At 44.5% G+C, this 23676-nt stretch overlaps 1 protein-coding gene across 1 annotated transcript in view; it reads right to left on the bottom strand.

Annotated features, from left to right (window-relative positions):
- The window catches only part of CACNA1B (calcium voltage-gated channel subunit alpha1 B), a 300523-nt gene that overhangs the window by 65913 nt on the left and 210934 nt on the right, over window positions 1–23676 (bottom strand). The window contains exons 20-25 of the mRNA XM_082009035.1: window positions 13516–14331; window positions 12062–12276; window positions 9378–9498; window positions 5782–5911; window positions 4167–4226; window positions 2762–2868 (exon numbers count right to left, since the gene is read on the bottom strand). Coding sequence (XP_081865161.1) covers window positions 2762–2868; window positions 4167–4226; window positions 5782–5911; window positions 9378–9498; window positions 12062–12276; window positions 13516–14331 — 1449 coding nt within the window. The remainder of the gene's footprint in view (window positions 1–2761; window positions 2869–4166; window positions 4227–5781; window positions 5912–9377; window positions 9499–12061; window positions 12277–13515; window positions 14332–23676) is intronic.

Genomic DNA, 23676 nt, shown 5'->3' with positions numbered 1-23676 from the left:
ACGAGGTCAAGACCATGAATGAGAATTAAATCGTACCCACTGAGTGGCAATCGTGTATTCTTGCAAACAGAAACTGGTAACAGCCACATTAAATGCATTTTTTGCAGTGACACTGATGATGAGTGACAGGACTGCAGTGTTTGCTAGAAAAAGCCCACTAACAAAACAACGAAGACTACCCAGTTTATTCTCCAAAAGCTTGTTTTCAGGATTGTAAAATTCAGCAGGCTCAGTGTGTCCGTCTGGTTTAACCAAACAATGCAGTTGAGCTAAGGGCATTACTCTCTACCCAATTTTCATCTGCACAGTCTGAGACTTGTTAGTATTCACAACTGGACTAGCGGGAACAGAGAGGAAGTCATCTCCTACAAACGACTGGATTTCCTGCTCTCAGATTAGACCAGAGATACTGCAAGTTTTCTCTGGATTGGACATCAACTCTTGCTGCCTGCTGAAACATGGACAGGTAGCAGAGGTTACAGTCATAATAAAAATCCCAGAAGAAATTAAAATTTTTCCAAGTCTCAGAAATAGGTTTGACTCGCTTTAATCTGGGAGACAGTAAATAGGCAGGTTTTATGCATTCGCTTTCTGTAAATCCCTGCTCAATACTTACGCAAAGAGCATGTAAAATAGAAGCAGCTTGGGGATGTAAAAATAATTTATTTAGAGGCTGATGAGGTGCTGCTAGATATTCATGGCCCAAGGTGAGCAATAGAAAACCTGAGCACAAAAATTATTCATTTTAATCCATAACTTGTCCAAAAGAAAATCTTGTTCCAAGAGAAGATGTTTTAAAGGCAAACCCTGCTGTTTGTTCCCACAGCACACAGAGTTGCTCTGAAGGGTTCACAAAATGCCTCTTCTCCCAGTCTGCCTTGAAAGTTTGAATTCTTAACAGAAACGGGAAATTCTCAGTGAACCACAGACTTGGGTAATATTGTTTTGCAAACTAATGCTTGTGACTAATATTTTACTTTTATACCTCTCTCCAATTCAGGAGAGCTCTGTTAACTTGGTAAAATAAACTTTTTTTAGTAAGTTTTTGCTTAACTCAGTCTGACCACAGCCGGTTCAGAAAGGTGTTTTGCTAATATATTTCATGTGCAGGGCAAGTAAGCCACACACATCTCATCAAGCTTAAAAAGCAGCCTGGTTTTGGATGTCAAATTTTAGGTAAGCAAGACATTCACGACACCAGCAATCCCATCTCAAGACAACCTTGCTTACAACAGAGCACTCGGCTCCTCTGAAAAAGAAATTCCTAATGAACAGTGACAAAGAGGGGAGGACAGTGTCCCCTTGAAAAATTTATATTGGACATGACTTGCTGCAAGATCTAAACAATTCTTTGGTGTAGGATTGGGCACAGAAAGCCCAGACCCCAATATCCCCAAGTGTCACTCCTCAACTGACTCAAAAATCACACCAACAATGTCAATCCCATCTCCTTCTGTCCATCCATTCCATGGTCAAATTAGCTTCAACATTTTCTATCCCGCATTTGCTATGACAAACAGAAGATTTAAAATACGCATCTCATAGCCCTAATGTGAAAGGAATTTTAACACCTCAGAAAATGAAAAAATCCTGATAAATATTCCAGGTCAACCTGATCAGAAAGGTCCCAGTAACTTTTTATACTGCAAGGAACATGGCAGTATTTTTCATCAGCAGAGAACATCAGAGGAGCAACGGCTATGGCTGTCTGCCTAACAGTTACTGTTGATCTAAAATATACAAGACACGCTTCTGCAATTCCTTGACAAAGGTGAATGCTTTTTCTCATTATCGAGTAAAACATTGCTAATTTCTTTGCCTTCTCTAATCATCATGTCAACGAAGAGGTGAATGGAGTTTGGGCATGGACTGCTAAATGTTCACTGTAATTACTCAAGGCTAATTTAGCAGAAGATTAAACTGGCCAAGTCCTGTAGCCTGTTTCCAGCTCATCTCCTAGAATTTCTCAGGAAAACATTTGCAACACAATTATTCTGCAGCCCAGAACTACACGTGGAAAAATTTCTTTCCATCATCCAACTCTGAGCTCCCCAAGTTCTGAAGAACCTGCATTGCTCTTCCTCTGGTCTCTTCTGAGAAAAATGTTCAGACTAAAAGCTAATCTTCATTTTTAAAAAGCAATTCCTCTATGTCTGTTGCTCAAAATCCTCCATGACATTAGAGAAGCACATGGAACATTATTAAATGTCGTAAACAGAGAGCTATGATTGAGGGAGGGAGCAATTAGCCTTAGAAGAGAAACTCTCTGGAAAAGCAAGTACCTGAACAAGAGAGGGGGAGGAGAGAGAAATACCAAAGGTATATGAACCAGAAATACCCATGACTCTAGAAATAATGTTTCATAAAGAGTTCACTAAGTTACCAGCTCATTTCATCAACTATTTTTTCATAGTAAGAACAATTTTTAAAACAATTGCCTGAAGACACAGGACTGCCACAAACATAAGGTGTCCTTGAAAGGAAGTTGGCCAGAGAGTCACAAAAATCTTGGTTCAGTGTTTGAATGGACCGTGAAGGAATTCACCCTAAAGCTGGGAGAATTTTCAAGAGATTCTACAACACCAATATAGGGTGGGGTTTTTTTCTTCCTCCCAGCTATGAGATGATAAAGGGCAGAAACGGAACATTTCACTGAGAAATGGAGCCACAAACACTATGCTTCAAGTAGCTCTTTGCCAGGGCCCTGCTTCCCCTGCAACTTATTTCCTGGAAATTGGGATGTTAAGGAAAATGTACTTACGAGAAGGCAAAGGCCACCAAGGCCCCACTGACCACAATGAAGTCCAGGATATTCCACAGGTCACGGAAGTAGGAGCCAGGGTGGAGTAACAGCCCCAAGTCAATCATCTTCAGAGGAAACACATCAAAAGAGTAAGTTTTAATAAGTACCAAACCAACACTACCAAGGTACAGAGGAATGTCCTTGATCAAGACCCTTCACAAACTCTTCGTCAGGGCTTCACAGCAGCAGGGCAACATCTAGATACTCAGTCAAGCTGTGTCTCTAACAGGCACAGAGAGCTCTGTCAAAACCAAAGCTGAGGCCAATAAACCATAACCAAAAGCATGAGAGACAAGCGTACTAACTGCTACACAGGATTCTTTTCACAGACATGCATTAATTTATTAATTTCCACACAGCAGTCTGTGTGTCCAAAATAGTCCAATAGCCCGGAATAGAAATGTCCAAATAGTCTAATTTTATTCTACCCCAATCCTACCAGATTAGTAGCAATTAACAACTGGCATAGGATATCACACAGTAAAACACAAAGAGAAGATGGGAAGACCCACAATGAAACACAACAGCCAAAGAAATATGCTTGCTCCGGAGCACTTGCTGAAAGATGCTGCTCAGCATAGCAGCCTGGCTTGCTTCTGCACGAGACTGAGTCTCTCCTTACAGTGCTGCTAAAGATCTTCCGGAGTTGAATTTCAAAGAGCATGTTAGACATTTTATCTGCTTTTCTGAGAGCCAGTGTAAGGTTGCTTTCCTCACATAGCTTCAAATCCTTCTTCTATTAAACGAACAAGGGAAAATCTGTTTTTCTTTCTGCATCTCTTTTGCATCTTGCTCTGACAGTAAAAACTAACTCCATCGTTACCCCAGGAATAAATCCTGACTTCATTAGAATCGTGCGTTCTGGAAAGTTACTGCCCCACAGCCTTAGCAAAACCTATCACCCTACTAAGTAAAGTAAAAAGATAAACCCTCAGCCTTTTGAAACACGACAGACCGAGAATCAGTTGCTATTAATATTCCTGATCAGCATCAGAGGAGAAGGGGAGAATCAGATGTGTCTCAGTAAGGCCTATCTGCTCCCGTGTCCTTAACCACACACGGACATTTCTGCATCAGGCACCCACGTTTCTTATCATACACAGCCACAGCTACTAAAGATATCCTTATTTTCCTCCATAAAATGTGAGATTAAAGAAGCCAGGAGAGCTGCTACAGAAAGGCGTCTACTGTGCACTGGCTACTGCCAAGTGCTGTCCATGAGTTAAAGTTTTCCATCCTCAGCCCCTCCGCAGGCGCCCCAGGGAGATCTGTCGCGCTCCATCCTCTTTCTCCATCTTCCCAGAAACAGTTGAGTGTAAATCTGAAAGGGCAGGTGAACCTTTCTGCTTGGAAAAACTCTTACCTTGATCACCATCTCAAAGGTAAAGACACCCGTAAAGATATAATCCAAGTATTTCAGAGCCTGAATGGGAAAGAGAAACGCTTATTAGGGGAATATATATCTATAGGGGAATGTATACACTGAAATAATCTGCACATGAGCAAAGAGTAAAAAGTCTCTTCTAGCAATGGTCTATTTGCTACAACGGGTAAGTATCATCTCATGGGAAGCTTTCAAATAGTTTAGGCACAAACTTGAATAATCGGATTTAAAGAGCAACATTTTTCCAGTCCTCGCCAGACTGCAGTATGGACGCCCATGGGCTGCTTCAGTGCACCTGCATATATGGCAGGTTTAATAAGGCAAAATGGGTATTGCAAATCGAAATATTTGAATATCCTTTCCTAAAGAGCTTATTTGCCAGCGTCTGTGTAGCAGCCTGGGTTTCTCTTCTGCTGTAGCTCATGATAGTATTATTAAAGACCTCAGGAGAGTAAGAGAGTGATAAAATCCTTTTTGTAAGACTGCACAGTTATTAAGGATGAGGAAGAGAGATTGCTCATAGCTACTTCTGCTCATTACTGATATAGGGATTCGTGGATCCTCCTCTGGAAAAAGCTAATACTGACCAGAGTGAGAAGCAGGAGGTCAGGCCAGGCAATTCCTGCTCTACCTGGTCTGCCGACTCGTGGTCTGAAGCAATTCAGTTCCTTAATCTGTTAAAGGGGTGGATGAACACAGACTCCTCAGCACACATCCTGAGGAGTTAACCAATCCATTCAAATATCTACAGACCTCCTAAATTTTAAGATAATTCTGTGGATGGGAAGCACCTATTCAGAGTCAGGTTCATATGACAGTATGCAGTGAATGGATATTAAGTCCATATAAATATCACACGATAGCTGCATACTGCAACTATCTACACTGAGGAGTCCAAAATTAGGCCAGTGCATCTTGCCATTTCTATCCTTAATCTTCAGTTCTGTGGACTCACAGTTGTCCATGCAACGGGCTGTAACCAGCTCTGTGCCAATGTCCTCACGTCAACGTGCTTGAAAGCAGACACCCCGCTATCTGCCGAGCGACCGCTGCAGGGCTGCATGCTCCCAGATGGAAGGTGGCACAGTCCTACTTCTGCGTGCAACAGCACCCAAAGTCTCCGAGTTTGGTTTGATGTCCACGGATAAGTAGATTTTCTACTCATTCTAGGAGATTGCCACCATGCCCCACCGAGTTAACAAGCCACATCTGGTTCTACTGCCCCAGGCTCTGCTCTAGCAGGAGCGGGGAGCCTTAGGGCAGCGTCAGCCCTGGGTGCGCCTGGGGAAGCCTCTCCCACTGCTGGATGGTGTGGAAGCTTTTCAGGCTGCTTCCCCGGGAGTCACACCAGCCAAACCACCAGTGATTTCTGGGTTCTCAGGCTCGGCTGTGGTTGAAGCAGCAGAAGGGGACGGGAATCGTGAGCATTTTGGTAATGGAACAAGTTAGTTTGAGTATGTTATTGAAGAAAGCTCCAACTTTGCACCTGCTAGTGCACCCCATTATCCTTTGGGGATGGAAACGGACACACCATGTGCACAACTGCTGGGCCAAGCAGAAGAACTTTGTTCTGTTTGTGTCGGTTGGTACTTACATCGTTCCTCGGCGACTCTGCTTGGACAGGGTCTTCTGCAGCCAGGGCAATGCTGCTGAGGGCTATAACTATGAGGATGACCATCTCGAAGTAGCGCAGGTTGACGATGTAGTGGAACAGACGCCGAATCCTGCAAACAGAAGTACACGGGAGGGCTACTGCAGGTGCTGCAAGCCAGCCGCGGTGGCGTGAAAGACTTGCAGAAGGACAACGCTGATCAGGAATATCACCTTTAGGATGTCTCTTACAATAATGGTAAGAAAATAAAAAACAGGATTAATGGCTTTAAACTCGTTTGCAACGGACTTGTGGTGAGATTTAAAGTAAGAAATTTAACATCTCTGCACTGCTCTCTACCCCCTCTGCAAAGCAACGATATCTATCGAAAGGGCATCGCGAGCTTTCAATTATTCAGACTCAATTCTACAAATTATGTTTATATACCCCCCCTCCCATCCTTTTCACTTTGAAGTCACAGGCTAAAGTCCTGTGAGTTCAAAGCTAGTTTTGAAATCCTTTTAATATCAACTAATCCCTTTAAAATTGAGATATATGCTATGTGCTTTGAGACTCTTAGCTGAAACTGGCTTCCTAACTACAAGTATTACTTCTAGCAATTTCTCTCACCAAGTACCTCCGCCTGCACTTTATTCTCAGATATGCTTTAGAAGCTGCGCAAATACTTTACGGTAATATATTTGATTACTTTAATCTAATTTTTGCTTCACAAATTGTGTCCAAGAAAAGTGACAAATGCTTCAATTTCTAAGCAATGCAAAAGTATTTACAAATTTCACCTAATAACTCTATCTGACCACAATTCACAAATACTTAACTGCACAGAGAACTCTACATTTGCATCATATTTGTCAACTGAATAAAGGATTTAGGTTCTGCCTGGGAATGAAATTATGTGTGTAACTTGCCAACAACCTTGTTATCTGAGAATGTAATTCAGCTGCTATATCTCATTTTCTCTAAGCAAATATCTGAACAGTTAGAATTAAAATTCATTTTTCATATCTACTTGTATATTCCTTTTCTCTGGATCGCTAATGGAATCAGAATGAAAAAGAATAAAAAATACCAAGGAAAGAGATTTGATACGAAATAACATGAAGAAACGTGCTTTTGTGGATCCCTTAGCTCTGGTTATCAATCTGACAGAAGAGGATTATCATCTTTGTGCTCTGTGAATCCATAGAAGTGAAAGACAACATTTTCAATACCATTTGTAACTGTAATTCATGCATCAAACTCAATTCATCAAAGAAATAACAAGTCACTGTTTTTAGATGTTCATCATTCATAACCAGCAGCGAGATGCGGGAGCATTTGTAAACTGCCAGGGGTGCTTGTGAAATCCTTTTAAATGCCTGTCTGTTTTAAGAGGACGGGTGGCACTTGGGAAGTAATACAGTTCATTTATGCTTCTCAGAAGTGTTTTGCCCACTAGCAGCACCCGGGTCGTGCATCCCCAGCGGGGCTTGGAGGGGAGAGAGTTAGCAATAGATGTGGTGAGGATCTTCATAACCCAGGAACTGGAAAGACCTCTCTTGAGAAGTTAGCAGCAGACAAAACAGCTGAGGGGATCCAGTTGGGCCTGCATCTCGCTCAGAGGAAGAAAAAACAAGTTGCTGACATTCCTAGAGTTTGGTCTTTGTCTTGTCATATTCCCTTGTCCCTGTGTTATAATACCTCCCTCCCAGTGAACTCTGTTTTTTCAATGGTCCTTTAGTACAGCTTTTGGGTGAGAGAGTGTGTGTGTGTGCTGGAGAAAAATGCAAGACAACTGAAACAACATACCAAATCTTGGATTGTGAAGCTCAGAAGGTTGTACCTGTAGGATGAGGCAAGAGAAGACAGCATATGTACGAAACAAAAAAGTCTTGCTGCTTCTCAGTCTGCCCAGTCCACTCCTTGGCTCAGACCCTTCTGGGCTTGGGACCGTCTAGCTTCCCACTCTGCACTGCTGCCTTTAGCATTTTGCAGTTAGCACTTATTTTTAGTGGTCACTCCACAGCAAAAAGACTTGAGCTACCCAGTATTAGGGAAAATACTGTTTCCTTATCCAACCAGACAGGGACCAAGTTCCATAATTCAAATTTGCCCCAGAAAGTGTAATTACACTATGAGTGCACCTCACCTAATGCTCTCCCCTCCCATTAGCTGCCTTTTAGATGAATTCAAAGGACACATTGCCTCGTTTGAAATAGCACAATGCTATCACAGTGTTCTGAAAAGGGAAAACTTTCCGGGCTTTCGGCTCAGTTATCCTCGTGTCCTGAGGTCTACCTGGCAGGCGGCTGGAGAAGGCAAAGGGCAAACACAAGCGTCTCTCTTGTGGGTTTGAGACAGAAAGGGCACGCATTGAGTCTTCAGTTCATTTCCTTTGGAGACGCGAGTAGATCGGCAGTACTTTGGGGTCATTAATCCTCTCTACCAGCTGCACTGAGAGACAGTCTCTAACTTCTCCCATGGATTAATTCCTTCTGTGCTCACAGCTATATCATCTTGGAGTACGCAGGGCTGTAGCCTGAACCACGCTGCTGGCACTCATGTTCAAGGAAAGCATCCAGCCTGCCTAGTGTCCAGGGGAGCCAGAGCATGCCTTCCAGCACGGATGCATTTCCGATGTCAAAGATGAGTACATGGAGCAGCCCACTTTGTTCCACCAACTGCGCAGGCAGCCAGGACGTCACAGTTCGGAGTAGCAGGAGGTGTAGCAGCATTCATTCTTCTCTTGAATCGAGCTGCCAAAGGAAGGGCCTGAGTCCCACTTGGGTATCTGAGCGTGCAGGGTACAACCTAAGAGAGCAACATCTAGGATCTGCAATAAGTCTATCTGAGCCAGAGAGGAACGATTACAACCTGCTCCTAGCAGATCTCTGGGTTGGCAGAAGTTCCGAACGCCCTCCGTTGCCCTAAGTTACCGCTTAAAATGACTCACAGGCCTTCATGCTACAATTATTACAACGTCTGCTGCTCTTGTCTAGTCCTGCAGCCCTTCAGAATGACACATTCAGTATTCACAGGCTTTGAGTACAAAGCTCCCCATAAGGCAGAGATGCCTGAAGCGGAAGAAATGCTGTAATCCCAACAGATCCCACAAGCTGTACTCTCAGTCTTTGCAAATGAAAAATATTCACGTCTTCCCAGAAGTTCAAAGTTTTCAGGGATGCAAGGGTACTAGTATGGAAAGAGCACAAATTCCAGCTGAGCAACCTGCAAGATTTTGCTGACATCAAAAACACCTCCCAGGCCGCTTCTCCCGGTAACGTCTTCTCCCAGTGAAGTTCCATACTCCCACCCTTCAGTGATCTATGACTGAGCGAATAACTGCCCACGTGACCGTCAGCAGGGCAGTCAGGAAGGGTCTACCAAAAGCATCCACTTTTCCCTGTATTGGCAGTTTATTCCTCTAGGAAAGCCCGACTTGAAGGCAGCGTTTGGTCTGCAGCCTACATAAGGTTTTCTTTACTTCCCCAATGTGTTTGACAGGCAGAGATGAAGATCAAGCTAATGTTATTGCTTTGAATACCCATGCTTGAAATACCCGCAACCCATGAGCGACATTATAGGCTCAGAGGACTTACGGATTTGTAGGACTTAAGATGAACATGGAACTGTAAGGCAAGATGGGTTTAGGACCATTTTTCGTCAAGTCGTCGACATCTTTCTTCTCCTCGGCTTTACTTTCAAACTCAATGTTGTTCACTGAAACGTGAATTTACGGAAACAAGAATGAGAGAGTTAAAAATGTATCTGCAGTCTTCACACAGCAGGCTGCCTGCAACAGCTGGATATGCAAACAATGCAGCTGGGATAGCAAACAGCCTGTGAATATGTTGATTAAATGTGATGAACAATGATTTGATTATTATCACTGCTATTTACTACAGTATGATACACGGTGCAATTATACTCCTTAACTGCTGCACTGATGAGCAATATATCAGAAATGGCCAGGAAATGAAGATGCCCAGTGCAGACAAACAGAGAGACCTTACATTAGCTGCTGCCAAACTGGGGATGGAAATCCCATTCCAAATATCATAAACTATTAGGGAGAGAGGATTAGCTAGGGATCCTTGGAGAGGAAAAAAGGCAGTAAGTCTAATCAACTGCATAATTCTGTATCTGCTTCCACAGATCAGTAGCGCGATTGGCTTTGGAACTTGTAAAATGGCAAATTCATAGATGAGCTTTAATAATTTTGGGGCTAAGACTGCTGAACTTTGAGCATTAGGAACTTGGGACTTCTTGGACCCCCGAGCTCCGTGCCTGCATAGCGCATCCCAGTTTTGGCAGAGCTCCCCATGTATAAAGGTGTCGAGCTCCATCGCACAACAGGTTTTTAACTTATGCTATTCCCTTCTAGAAGATTGTTCTGAACCTCACTCCCAAAGGTTAGAAATACATTCTCTAATTTCAAGCATAAGTTTACTTGCAGCGGGTTTATAGGATAATTTACTTCAGATAATTTCCGATATAAGAACTGGAAAACATTTTATGCTGCAAATTCTCTTCTTAGACAGATATGTACACTTGACTATTAATTCACAGAACATAGAATCCAAAACCCCACCTACTTACAATGTGTTAGGTGCAGGGTTTTTTTTGCTTTTTATTTTATTTTGCAATAGAATGACATTTCATTGTGTGTGAGTGACATGTTCAATAAACTCCTTACTGTATCTCAAGCCAGATATGCAGGAAATGGCCAGGAAGGAGAGAGGCTGATAAATTGTGATTGACGGGAACTCAGTATTGCAATATAATAAAATTACCATTTAAGAAAAGAAGAAAAGAAGAGAAGAGAAGAAGAAGAGAAGAAGAGAAGAAGAAGAAGAGAAGAAGAAGAAGAGAAGAAGAAGAAGAGAAGAAGAAGAAGAGAAGAAGAAGAGAAGAAAAGATAAAAGAGGAAAAAAGAAAAAAGAAAAAAGAAGGAAAAAGAAAAAAGAAGGAAAAAGAAAAAAGGAAAAAAGAAAAAAGAAAAAAGAAAAAAAAAGAAAAAAAGAAAAAAGGAAAAAGAAAAAAAAAGAAAAAAGAAAAAAGAAAAAAGAAAAAAGAAAAAAGAAAAAAGAAAAAAGAAAAAAGAAAAAAGAAAAAAGAAAAAAGAAAAAAGAAAAAAGAAAAAAAGAAAAAATAAAAAGAAAAAAGAAAGAAGAAAAAAGAAAAAAAGAAAAAATAAAAAGAAAAAAGAAAGAAGAAAAAAGAAAAAAGAAAAAAAGAAAAACAGACAAGTGTTGTGGGGCTGACAGCACAGTGAAAAAATGTGTAGAGAAACCGCTAGCTTTCGGCTGTGCCTCTTTGGAAAGCAGAGTCCCGGCAGCCTGGGACCTAATGTGGACCCCTTGGCTTTCAGGCTGCGCGTCTCCTCGGCACCCCCAGCTCTCCGCACTTCTCTGGGCTGAGCCCGCGCCGCCAGGGATGAGCTGCAAGCCGGCCAGAAGGAAGGGGCTGTGGCTGCGGAGCAGAGCGTGGGCACCGTGGTCGTGGCGCCGTCTGCAAGGCAGCGCGGATCTGTGCTGGGAGACGCGCGGCACAGAGCTCTGGGGGAGGGCGAGCTGGGGTGGCTCTGCCGAAACGGAGATGCAGACGGCTGCAAGAAGCTCTAAAATTACGCAGCCTGCGGGAACCCAAAGCAGCAGAGTGACGCGGTGGGTGCTGTGACAGCCGGGCAGCCATGAAAGACCTCCTGCTCCCCGTCGGGGTCAGCTAATAAGCCAAGGAGCGTGAATTCAGTTGGTGGGCTCAAATGCAGTGCCGCTGCCGGCCCGGGCCCTGGCTGAGGGTCTGTGGCCAGCCAGGGCCCTGCGACACCAGAGGAACCGGAGCAATGTTGGGGCGGGAGTTTGCAGCACGGCCGCAGAGGAAGGTGGTAACGCAGAGGATCCACTATTGTGCTCACGATGGTTTTGCTGCAGGAGTTGCCTATTTTGCTGCACGGTTTTGTAGTAACAAATACGTTTTGTTGTTTCTCTCGCTCTTTGCATCTTTCCCTTATGCAAAGATACGTGGATGTGTTCCGGGTGAGCCACCGCCCAGGAACCTTACGTGGTGTTTTCCAGAGCCACCAGCTGACCCTCGCATTTTGGGTTCCTGCAGGCTGCGTGAACTCTATAGCCTATATCAACAGCAAGTTCTCCCGTCCATCGACTGCAAGGATGCTGGTGGCCAGGACAGCCCCCCTCGCCCAGTGTGCGCTGCTTTCCTTGGAAAGTTAGCTCTTTTCTGGCAATTTCATAGCAAAAAGCAGGGGGACAAAGGCACTCACTTGGTATGACAGTGGTTTCCCCCGGCGGGGCAGTGATAGTGACGGGGATGTTCACAGCGGTGGTTTTGTCCAGAGGTGGCTGAATCATCCGTGTCACGTTCTTCTGGTTGTCAGCATCTTCTGGCTGCTCCGGCACTTTCTGCAGATAGGTGCTGGGAAGGGTGTGCACAGGGACACTCACGCTTCCGCTAGCCTCGATCTCACACTGGTTCTCCCTAAAGTAGAAAAGCAGATTTTATTAAATACAGCCCAGGAAGGATTCAGAGAACATACGCACCCTGATGCTGCACCTCTTGCTAGGTTTCACAGAGAGTTTTCTTCATGGTAGTCCTTTGCAGAAAAGTCACATTCTGCAGGACAACTTACTGATAGCACAGCATGTGACCTTTTCCGCCAAGACCTTCTGAACCAACATCCAAGCACAACATTAAGAGGAACTGCGCCACTGAACATCGTTTTATTCCATTTAATGAGGCTCGGAACTGAGGTTCATAAGCAAGGACCGCATGGCACTTGCATGTAACAGTGACATTAGCTTTCCAGCATCAGCTGGTTTCTGAATGAAGTTTGACATTCTGCTTCTTATATTCTCATGTTCTCCTGAGGGGTTATTTAAATTTGGTGTTTCCCTTTTCCAGTCCTAGACCACTCTGTAGTGTTCCTGTAAGTGGCTGAATAGCTTCTGCATTCCTCTGCAGCAGTGGCTATATTTCAGTAAGGAGGAAAGTGAGCTTGTGCACATGATCAAACTAAACAGTATTCAAAGTGTTTTGAAATCCATCTGAAAGAAAGATAATGTAGACGGGAAAATTATTATCTCAGTGCCACTCACAGCTCTCTTCGGTGACATGAACTATTCTAAAGAATCCCAGTGAAATTTCTTTTCCATCAAACTAATAAAGCTGAAAAGGCAATCTATCCTTCTTTATTAACTACTCTAAATGCTTCACGAGTACTGTTTTTCTCACTTGACTTACATAAGAATTAAACCAAATGGGGTACATCATTGTTCTTAGTGGAAGAAGCCACGTGCTGTAACAACTGGTGATGCAGCTGACGGGGTCACCGTAAGAAAAAGAAAACCAAAGGGCTATAAGCAAGACCGGGTGCCGTGTAAGTACATGTCCCTCAGAAACTTCCTTCAGAGGCTGTGAAATTCGCCGTTCCACGTTACGTCCTAGAGGGCCTGTTGGTATTTACACCAAGGATATTTCTCTCCTTAAACCTGAGCTATTCTATGGGCCATCACAGACCAAGATCACCTTTGGGAACCTCTGTCACTACCAATTTAAGCAAAATGGAACTGCAGGTCATGGTGATAGATGGTGTGAGTGCCAGAAGAACAGCAGAGAACACCACGAGGAGGGGAATAAGTCATTTCCTAAAAGGTGTTTGGGGTCTCACGCCCCCCGAGGTGTCCCAGGGACGTGTCTGGCCACGCAGTGCACACTTACTTGGGCTGATGATTCCGATGCTCCTTCTCGCCAGCCTCCCCGTCCTTGTCCCCATTCTCCACCGAGTCGTACGTTGACAGGGCCCTGTTCCTGAACCTGTGCCGTCTGTGAGGCTCTTCTCCATTCTCGCCCTTGGACCCAGGCTCTCCTTCCCTGTTCCCAGACCTCGACCCTCCCCGGTGTCGGGAACGCCGCTCGCTCCTGGCCCCGTTGATTGTCCCATTCCCTTCCTTGCCTTGCCGTTCGGCAGAGTGCCGGTGAGTCCGATGCCTACGGTGCTCCTTCTCGGCACCTTCTTCCACCGACCCTCGGCGATGGTGCCTCTTTCCCCCTTCCTGGCCCCTGTTGCGTTCACTTTTCCCTTCCTTACTCCCCCCTTCCACCTCCTTGCTGCGGCTCCTGTGCTGCCTGTGCCGCTCCTCCTTACTGTTGGCGCCAGATTCCCCATTCTCATCCTTGGCCACGTCGCCCTTCTCTTGCTCTCCCAGTTTGTCCTTATCCCGATGCCGGTGGTGCTTTCGTGGAGCTTCTGCCCCATCAGTAGAGCTGACTTTGGTCTGTTCCACCTCCTGCACGTCCACAGGGCTCAGCTTGCTGATGTTGTTCCTCCCTTCGCTCCTTGGCTCTACCACCAGTGGCCGATCCAAATGAGTCTTCATGTCTGGCCTGATGTGCAGGGTGGTAGCGTAGCGCACCCGCTCCTCCGGATCCAGCTCGTTGTACAGCGCCTCGCAGCTGGCTCGGAAATTGTGCATCCGGATCTGGCTGGTCCGCTGCTCCCAAACGGACTTGGATTTGGAGGAGTTCTGCTGCTTGCTAAGGAGATGAGGAAGGTGAAAAGTTAGTATCCAACTTTGCACCAATTCCCTAAAAAGCAACAAAAAAAACAAAAAAAAAAAAAAAAAAGAGGAAATCTAGAGGGTTGAGCCAAAGAAATTACAGGAATGGAGAAAGAATGGCTGGCGGAGAACATGAGCGGGGAAAGCCAGCAGGATCGTCAGTGTTAGTTTGCCCCCACGCACGTTAGGCACTATGCAACAGGCCCTCTGGAAAGCAGTTATCTTGATTTCTAAAACATGGCCATCCCCCCTGGAAGCCTCAGGTATTGTCTGAAGGGTTGAAGTCTCCGCTTACAAAAATCATATGGCACAGCCAGAGCTTTCAAACAGCGAACAAGGCTTCCCCACAATTAACAGCACCTTTATCCCCACCTGGAAATGGGTGGATGAGCAAATTAGCGACGAGTAAGAGAAGTTAGATTGGCAGGAGGAGTGAGGAGAAATGAAACCAGCCCCTGAGGAGCCGAGCCTGAGCACCCTGCCGCCAGCCCCTTCCCCTTACAGCCAGCCGAAGGGTCACTTTTCAGGCTGCACTGTCCCGCCGGCTTATGGCACAGGAGAGCTGCTGCTCTAAACCCACAGCATCCTTCCCAGGTGAGGATGGACCATCCAGCCCAAGCATCACCGGAATCTGGAAAAGTACAAGTGAGAAAGGAAAACTGTTCTCTGTACCGTGAAAAGACCCCAGGGACTGGGAGAGTGACACGTAGATGCAGATGTGATGCACCTTTATCCCCCGGAGAGACCTGCTCTTTTCTGTCATCTATTGTAACGAGGATACCGCCGTTAGCGTCGCTTTCACGCTGCGATCTTTCAGCGCTGCTCTTGGTTTCTGACCACTGCACGCGAATGGGACACCTGCCTAGCCCATGCAGGAAGGGAAGCCTTCTGTTCTTCCCTCCTAAGGACCACAAGTCAAATTCTGCTTTTGCATCAAATCGAAGTAAACCCACCGGCTTCCAGGGTGGAGTTCTCCATTCAGCCTGGTGGAGGTCAGCACCCGCTTTATTCCTTAACGAAACTTCTTTTAACAAAGAGAGGAAAAATCATTTTCCTTCTACCAGCCTGCTTGGCTGTCTCCATTTGCCACCCGCCAGTCCGACCTCCGCCCCGGAGGGGCCGCGCGGGGCTCCGACCGCCGGCACTTAACACGCAGCCCGCGAGGCTACGGAAATAGGGAGGCAGAGGCGTTTTCCTCATGTACTTTCTGGGGTCCCTTGGCAATAGAAGAAACCGGCTTTTGGGCGTGTACGTGCTGATTGGGACTGTCAGGGTCTGTCGCTGCGCAGAACCCGGGGCAGGCAGCGTTCAGATGGGCTCACGGAGCACAGCGGGAGCCATCGGAAAGGCTCCGCATCTCTCGGCTCTGCCGGGAGTCGCTTCTTTACAGAGGGTGCCGCTGCCTGGTTCTGCTGAAGAGGCAAAAACCTACTGAAACGCTCACTGCAGATGGGATGAGGGCAGCCAGGCAGATGTGAAGGGATCTGATTTAATCCAGAAAACAGACTGAGCACAGCTAATCACCAAAACTAAAAATCTACATCCCGTGTTCCCGAGAGGCACATTCTGGACCAATTTTCCGCCAGATGAATGCCCCATTTACAGCACAGCAGAAGAACGGGTGATGAAAATCGCAGTTCTAAATGCAAATGTTAACAGAGGGTACTGGGGACATTGCTCAGAGCCCCACTCACCAAAAATCCCACGTCAAAGAGAAAGCAGGCTCCTCATTAGGGGAGAGCACCCCCCGAGCTGCCCCAGTGAGCCCTGGCACAGGAGATAACAGCCTCACGGGAGCAGGCAGTAACCTGCCATTTCTTGTGGGTTCAACCTTATGGAAGACAAACTCTATCACTCATCCGCAGATCTACTCGGTTTTAGAATTAATTAAGGGATAACATGCAAAGCCTCCTCTGACCGCCCGGACCTGCCACCCATACAGGGACTTCCCATGGGAAGCCACACACTCCGCATTTGCAGCTCTCCAGGGTCAGCAGAGGTCAGCACGGAGATGGAGCTGCCTGGGACAAGTCCCAGGGTGTCCTGCGCATCCGCCCGGAGGGACGGGGTGCTCTGCTCTGCCGTGCTCCCGATCTCGCTCCGCTGAACCAAGCTGGGCTACAAAAATGAGCCTCCTCTTTCACACACAAGCTCAGGGAAACAAGAGAGCGTAGGGATGGGGCACTCAGACATGCGCATACACGAGTACTGCCTCGGTGCATTTGTTCTTAGGGGACATTTCTCACTTTGTAATGAAAGTCCTTGGGGCGGGGACCGGCTTCTGTTTCGTGTTTTGAACGGCCAGAGCAAGCTGTCAACACCGAAGTGATAACTAGTAAGACTGCCCTTACACTGGCTGAAACCTTCAATTTACCTGTGAACCAAGAGCACAGAGCACAACCAGCACGGGATGGGCACCAGGCAGGGGTGAGATGCAAAACCCCAGCCTCCCTGCAGACACTCTTCCAAAGTAAACCACACAACAAATTATCAGGCAACTTTCATGGACACAGCCTCTCCATCACTGCCTGCACTGAGCCCATCAAAGCCAAGATACAAAGAAAATCTAAATCAGGCTGGATGTGGTGAGGAGGAAGGTTGAGGATGCAGGGATGGTATTCATCACACAGCTCAGAGGAGACATTTGGGACCTGCTCGCTCTGACACAAGATGTATCACTTCAGGAGGGTTTTTTGGTTGTGTTTCCCTTACTCCAAGAACACAAATCAGCCTTTAAATTCTCTCTGAGGTGCTAAAGGTTCCACTGTACTTGACTCATGGCTAACTGAAAGCTGCTGCCAGGTACATACACCACTGAGAACCTGCAGAAACCAAATAATGCACGTATTAACTAAGCTTATTTTGGTAAAATCCTCTCCTTCATACAGACACTGAAGTTACGGACTCGAATTTCTCCATATCTAGGAATGAGATGCATCCTTAACATTGACCCAAGTAGCGGAGGTGATTGCCAAAAGACTACAACACACAGCCGCCCACTGGCTTTGGTTCCTAACAAGTCAAAGAACAGGAGGTTCAGAAGTAATGACTACATCCTTTCTTCTCTCTACATGAAAAGACATGACGACAAAAAAATAATCAGAAAATAGAGTGCAGTGAAAATGCAATTACGAAAACGTGAAGTCTGCCTGCAAGATCATCATCGTATTCGAACCCGTCAAGAATGGCAGAAGCAAGCAACAGTGTGCACAAAGCCTGCTGTGGGAGATGGAGGCAAAGCAACTGAGCAGGTTGGTCCCTCTGGGGACAGAGTTTAGGGTTTTTCAGAGCCAAAGTGCCAGCACGTGGAAGGAATGTGTTGTCTGCTTGTCCAATTAAATTTATCTGACTCTTGCTTTCTGCAAGTTCCCGCAGCAGCTGAACACGGACAGACATAACGGCCTCTCCTCTCCTGCTACACTTCACTGCAGAGCAGAGCTTTTGAACTTACTCATGGCACAACAGGAATGTCACCTTAAACCAAAACACAGCCTCATTACGACTGCCCGCCCGTGAGGGTACGGTGCCGACGCACACAACAAAGAACTGCAGAAGAGAGAGAAAACAGAAAAACATAGACAGGGCAAAATAATTCCCTCTGCTTCCTCCAGTGTTTAGTACAGTTAATTATTAAGTGCTGCGGGAACTGGGGCAGACACAAACCTTCTACAGCGCAAGCATGATATGCTGTGGCATATCATGACTTGTCCAAACTGATAAAAAATGAGCCTTTGTGATAAACAATTATTTCTTCCCACAAGAGAAAACCATCTATTTATGAAGCCAACTCCTTATGTGAAATCCTATTCACTGTTTGCTGCTTAAAATCCATCTGAATCCATTAAGAAAATTGCATTTTATCACCTCTGATTTACAGACATAGTTCAAAGATTAATGTTAATTCACTTTCTTTACAATTACTTCCCATCCCTATTTTCTGTCCACAAAATATTTTGAACTCTTTGAAGGGTACTGGCAATATATTCAGTTTTCAGCTCCTCCGGGCTTGAAATGCTGTAGTATATATTATCGATAATACGCTTCTCTAAGTAGCTCCACAGTTTTTGCTTGGATTAAGAAGCCAGCATCAAACAACTCCTGCCTGTGGCTAGAAAGAAAACCATAAAATTAAGGTAGAAGCAAATAAAATTCATATTAATGAATCAGTGACTAATATTGGTATAAATAAAAAATGCAACCAGTCACTGTTTAGATTGTTCAAGATATTTTATAGTCATATTCTAACCTTAGGGTATTCCTTAATGATTAAAGATTTTAGTATCATAACCTTTTAGAACACTGCTTTAGTTAATGGCACTTTGCTTCCTAGAACTACTGGTTTAATCAGCTACATAAATGCAACCCTTAAAATTTTGCTTTAGTAAATAATGAATGAAAGCTGACTATGAACATAATAATTTGATGTTGAAAATACCTACATATTAGACTGTGAGTATGAAAGAATATGTTCCGATTACAGATGAAAGGGAATTTCTTGTTAAAATACAGTTTCAAGAGAAAGTGCAATGCAAAAAAACGCTTTCCACTAAAATAATATTTTCTGTTCACGAACTTGGAGACTCTCTCTCCACGTTGCAATTTTCCACTTGGAAAATAAAATGAAGCATTTTAGTTTGGGGTAGACATGCACAAAACGGAGTGTTTTATCTCTGTTGGGTTTGATAAAACAATTTTCTTTCAGATGAATTCACCGCTAGTGTTTAAATTTACTTTGCCAGTGACCCCGGGAGTTGCTGCTTGGATGCTTTAGCACCTTGTCTTCTTTTATGAGCTACATCTCCTGCCTGAGCTCTCTCGGGAGACGCGCTGTGCCCTCCCACCGAGCTGGTGCAACGGTGTGCGTCACAAACACCGTTACCGAGGACAGTCATGGAAAATGCTGCCCAGCCTCTTCCAATATTCTTCTTGAATTCGATTTTGTTTTTACAGATGAGAATTTTTGATATTTCCGTTTCTCCGGAGGAAAACATTTTCTTTCATAATATTTCTCCTAATGTCTCTTCGCTAGAAACTCTAAATTTTGCATATGGTCTAAGCCTAATGTAATACTGGCCATACATCACATCCTTACGTTCAGAAACTTGCTACTGAAATTTGAAACACCTTTTAAACTATCATAGGTGCCAACTTCTTAGATCAAGAAAGATCACTAAATAAATGCAAATTTTTTTTTTCTCAATATTATCATCCTCAGATTGCATTTCCACTCCCTTTATCTGCTCTTTTAGACAATTTGGAGCACATGATACAGGATGTGCTGACCAGAAAGCTGAGATGCCAGAGGGGGACAGCTGAGTGCTGCTGCGGGTCTTTCAAGGGCTTTGCATGGCTCGGCAGCTGCACGCCCTTCGGCTGGTGCCTTTGGCCAACGTAGAGCCAGAAAGGTTCCAAGGTGGGTATCAGAACAAAATTTAGAAAAGCTCTAGCGTTTAGTCACCACTCCCACGAGGTGCTCGTGGCCATTTAGGAGCAGTTGCAATCGTTATATGCTGCTGCTTAGAGTTTGAAGGCAACCGCGTCACTTGTTTTTGTGATGCAAAGCCCATCCAAGCCCAAGCTTCCCGGTGCTAATGTAGGAGAAGTTACACTGCTTTCAGCTTGAGTTTTTTCATGAGAACAGAATGATTTCGCTCAACCATAACTCACCATCCCGCATGCTGCTCCCGGTCGCTCTAAGACGACGAGTTTTCTAATTGTCTTCAGTAAAAGTACATCACATACTAATCCCAGAAGTATAAATAAGAGGCTTAGCTTTATGCACATTCTGCTCTTAAGAAAACAGCAGAAAATATTTATTCTGTCTCAAGTTATACTGCTACCATTAGTCACAAGATCCCTTTTCGGACCTCAAGATTTGTTTGGTATTTCAGTTATGAATTGCGATCAAGTAATTGCATCGTCAGTAATAAATAAGAGGGTGAGAGAGTTAAAAGCAAAACAAAAAAGGAAAGTTAAAAGCCACACTGCTATGGCCTGTTTTAACAAAAACCACACAGAGGTTAAATATGTGGAACTGTTAAGTTCTCCTAAAATCCAGGCAAATTACATTTACTTTTATTTTTTCCTCTGAAGCGTTCATGCCACGCTCTCCAGAAGACATTCTGGCAATCACGCTGCACTGGCCCAGACCAGATTCTGCTATGGCTGAATCCGTGAGCTCCAGGCTTTTGACAGAAACCAAGACAAAACACATCAGGGAATGAAGTCACAGCCCCTTTTTGCACTGTGAGGGTGGAAATAAAGCAGATGACCCAGACAGTGAATATACAAAAGCAAGCGATAGAGATCAAGAACAATTTGGGCTCCTAGATGGCAAACGACAAATTCATCCTGGCAGAAGATATTTAACCTTTTTCATTTCCCTCTGCATGCTATCGGCTCGTCTACAGCTGGATCGATGCAGCAGAGACGGGCTGTGATGGTTGGCGTGGGAAAGAGCGAGTTGCTCAAAGAAAAACAAGTTTTGTTCTGGGGGGAAAAAAAAAAAATTGTGGCAGGTGCAGGTGTTCAGCACTTCTGGAAAAAAAAAAATCCTCAGCTTATGAAACACTGGCTTTTGCTTTATTTACCATTCTAGAAAATGCCTTAAGAACATGCCATTTTTCATGCCCAAGCAATGACTGACACCTCTGGATCTTCTTAGAAGTAAACAATAAACAAGAGCAATACAATGAAAACCTCAAGTTACTAAACGCACTGTTTTGGATTTCATCAGCCATGGCAATATAAGCAGGATTGATATGAAAATTCAAGATCCCATTACTCTTAAATATGTACTATTGGAAAATACATCACAATTTTTCACTTAGCTGTGTGCCATCGCTTATGTACGTTTAAGTTAGTTGCCGATTTCAGTACGTATTTTAGATAAATGCCGATCTACTTAAATAGAGCGTACCTGTATTTAATTATCTCTCGTCACTGTATTAAAAACGGATTTCCTATTGCTTGCATTGCTCATTTCATAAATTTTTTATAGCATAAAAGCCTGGAATTAGCAGAAAATTACTGACCTTTTTCTTAAGAATAAATAAATAAATAAAGCTAGCTCCAGTATTTCATCCTTAGTTTCTTACCAATTTAGAATATTTTTCTTTTAGTAAAATAATCAAAGAAAGAATATGTGGAAAAAACCAACCCTCTCTATCTCAAAATATTTTTGAATAAGTTTTGTTCTTTCAGAACAGATAACCATGGTTTTGCAGATCCTGGTTCCTACTGATATTAAAGGCACATGATATTTCATGTTGTTTGAGGCAGCCTAAGGGAGAAAAAGGAACAAGGATTTTTTTGCACCTTTTAAAAGCTCTTTTAGATTAGTAGATTACTGTTCAACTTTCATCTAGGCACAAAAATGAGACCACTTAATTATTCAGTATAATTACAACAATAGCACTCACGGTGGGTAGAAAGAGAGTGATATAAAGGCATCCCGAACCTACACTAATATTCGTCCAGGGAATGGGAGTCCACCACACCTGCACGGCCCTAAGAGGAGTTGCTCCAGTTTCTCTATTTGAATTTAAATAAAACCCACATTTCTAATGATGACATTTGTACTGAGTAAATGAGACTTTCAGACATCTTTACGCTTCGAGGGGGCTTTACTGACGCTCTGTGATGGCTGTTACTTTTATGTATTGCACACTGTTATGGAGTCCAGTCATTTATTTAATCAAAACATGGGATTTTACTGGGGGAATGCTCTTTAGGTACCCACAGAGAAGAAAACGCACACTCAGCTCATCTGTCAAAAACGGTGCTGGTTTGCATAGGAAACTACAAACTACTGCCCAGACGATGCATGGAAATGTTAAAGAGGATGAAAATCTTCAGTTACAGCTTTTTGCAGTAAAAATTTATTCAGTTCAGAGAACAGATGCGAGTCGTATCAGCAAAAGAAGCCTCTATTATACCATCTCTACTGCTGGTGGGGAGGTAGCAACAGACCTCAATGGCAAACGCCTCCAAACGTGGGCAAATCCTCCTTCCAAAGGGGTTTCAGTGCCTGCAATTTTATTTCATCTTTCTAAAAGGCAGCTCTGTCTCGGGAAGTTTGGAAAAGGGGCCAAATTCTTCATTCTTTCAGGCTGTATTCCTAATTGTGCATGCGTGGCCTTGGACCGGTTTGGTGCAACTTCCACTGGAGTGAAATCAAGTGTTTGGGGAGAAGGTAGCCCGGCAGCACCTCTCCTCCATCACCACCTTCGACCGTCCCTCCCTCCTGCTGGGGGTAAGGCAGGGTGAGAGCCCCCCAAAGGGCAGCAGACCTCTCCCCACACCTTTCTGCCTCTCAAGGCTCCCGGCAGCCAGGAAATCCATTGGAATAAATGAGGCAAAAGCTGCCTCAGTCTAGTCTACTCCCCTGGATTTTCACTGTCCCACCACCCGTGAGCTCTCACAGGCATGTCACACCTACTTTTGCTAGTCACAAAAGTTCAGTCTTGGTCACAGAAGCTAAACTCACACATCATATCAACATATTTTTAATACCAACATGTCTAAGATCCACCAGTGGACAAGGATCCCCAAAACACCCAGGGAAAAGGGAAAATGTCAGGACGCTGGTGGAAAACCTCCTTTGCTTCACCGTGCCCTTGTTACCTGCTACGGAGCACATAAGGACAAACCCACGCATGTTTGAATTGCACTTACTTGTCTCTCCAAAAGCATTAAAGAAGAAAGATAACGTCAAACGGTAAAAGTATAACCCAAAGCAAAGACACTTGGATGGATTGATGAGAAGCTGATGACGAGTTTTGTTGTATTAGTCAGCAGGGAGCAATGGCGTTTTCTACAAACCTGCATCGGAGTCAAAGCGCACCCGTGATTCACAGCAAAGCCAGCAAGATTTGTTTGGTAGGAAGTGCGTGGAGCAAATGGAAGGTCTGCCACCATGTTCGCTCCGCCACGGGTACATAGGAGCTTGCCGAGTGCCTCATCTTTACAATATCTGTAGCTTTAAGCTCCAGCTCGAGAAGGTTAGAGAGCGCAGGCATAACCAGCGCTCTCACGGTATAAGTTTCCCAAGGATGTTTATGCAGAATTTTCCAATTTGGTCTCACTTGGGCCCCGTTTACAGAAGTTTCTTTTAAATTCCTCCTCCAGCTTTCGTTTAAAGAGTGCACTCATAGTGGGCCCCCGTTCTCCTATTGAACCATAAGTGCAAACACTGGTGGAACATCAAAGCCATCAGCCCAGCGCATAATAAACACAGAGAACAAAAATCCAAGTGAGAACAAGACGAACCATCAAACGAAGGCAGAGGGGAGAAGATGGAAAATAGTTAAGGAGGGAACAA

This window comes from Phaethon aethereus (genome assembly GCF_964289735.1).
Source record: "Phaethon aethereus genome assembly, chromosome: 20".
NCBI lineage: Eukaryota > Metazoa > Chordata > Aves > Phaethontiformes > Phaethontidae > Phaethon > Phaethon aethereus.
The sequence above is the reverse complement of the archived record's forward strand: the minus strand, read 5'-3'. Positions and strand labels throughout refer to the sequence as shown.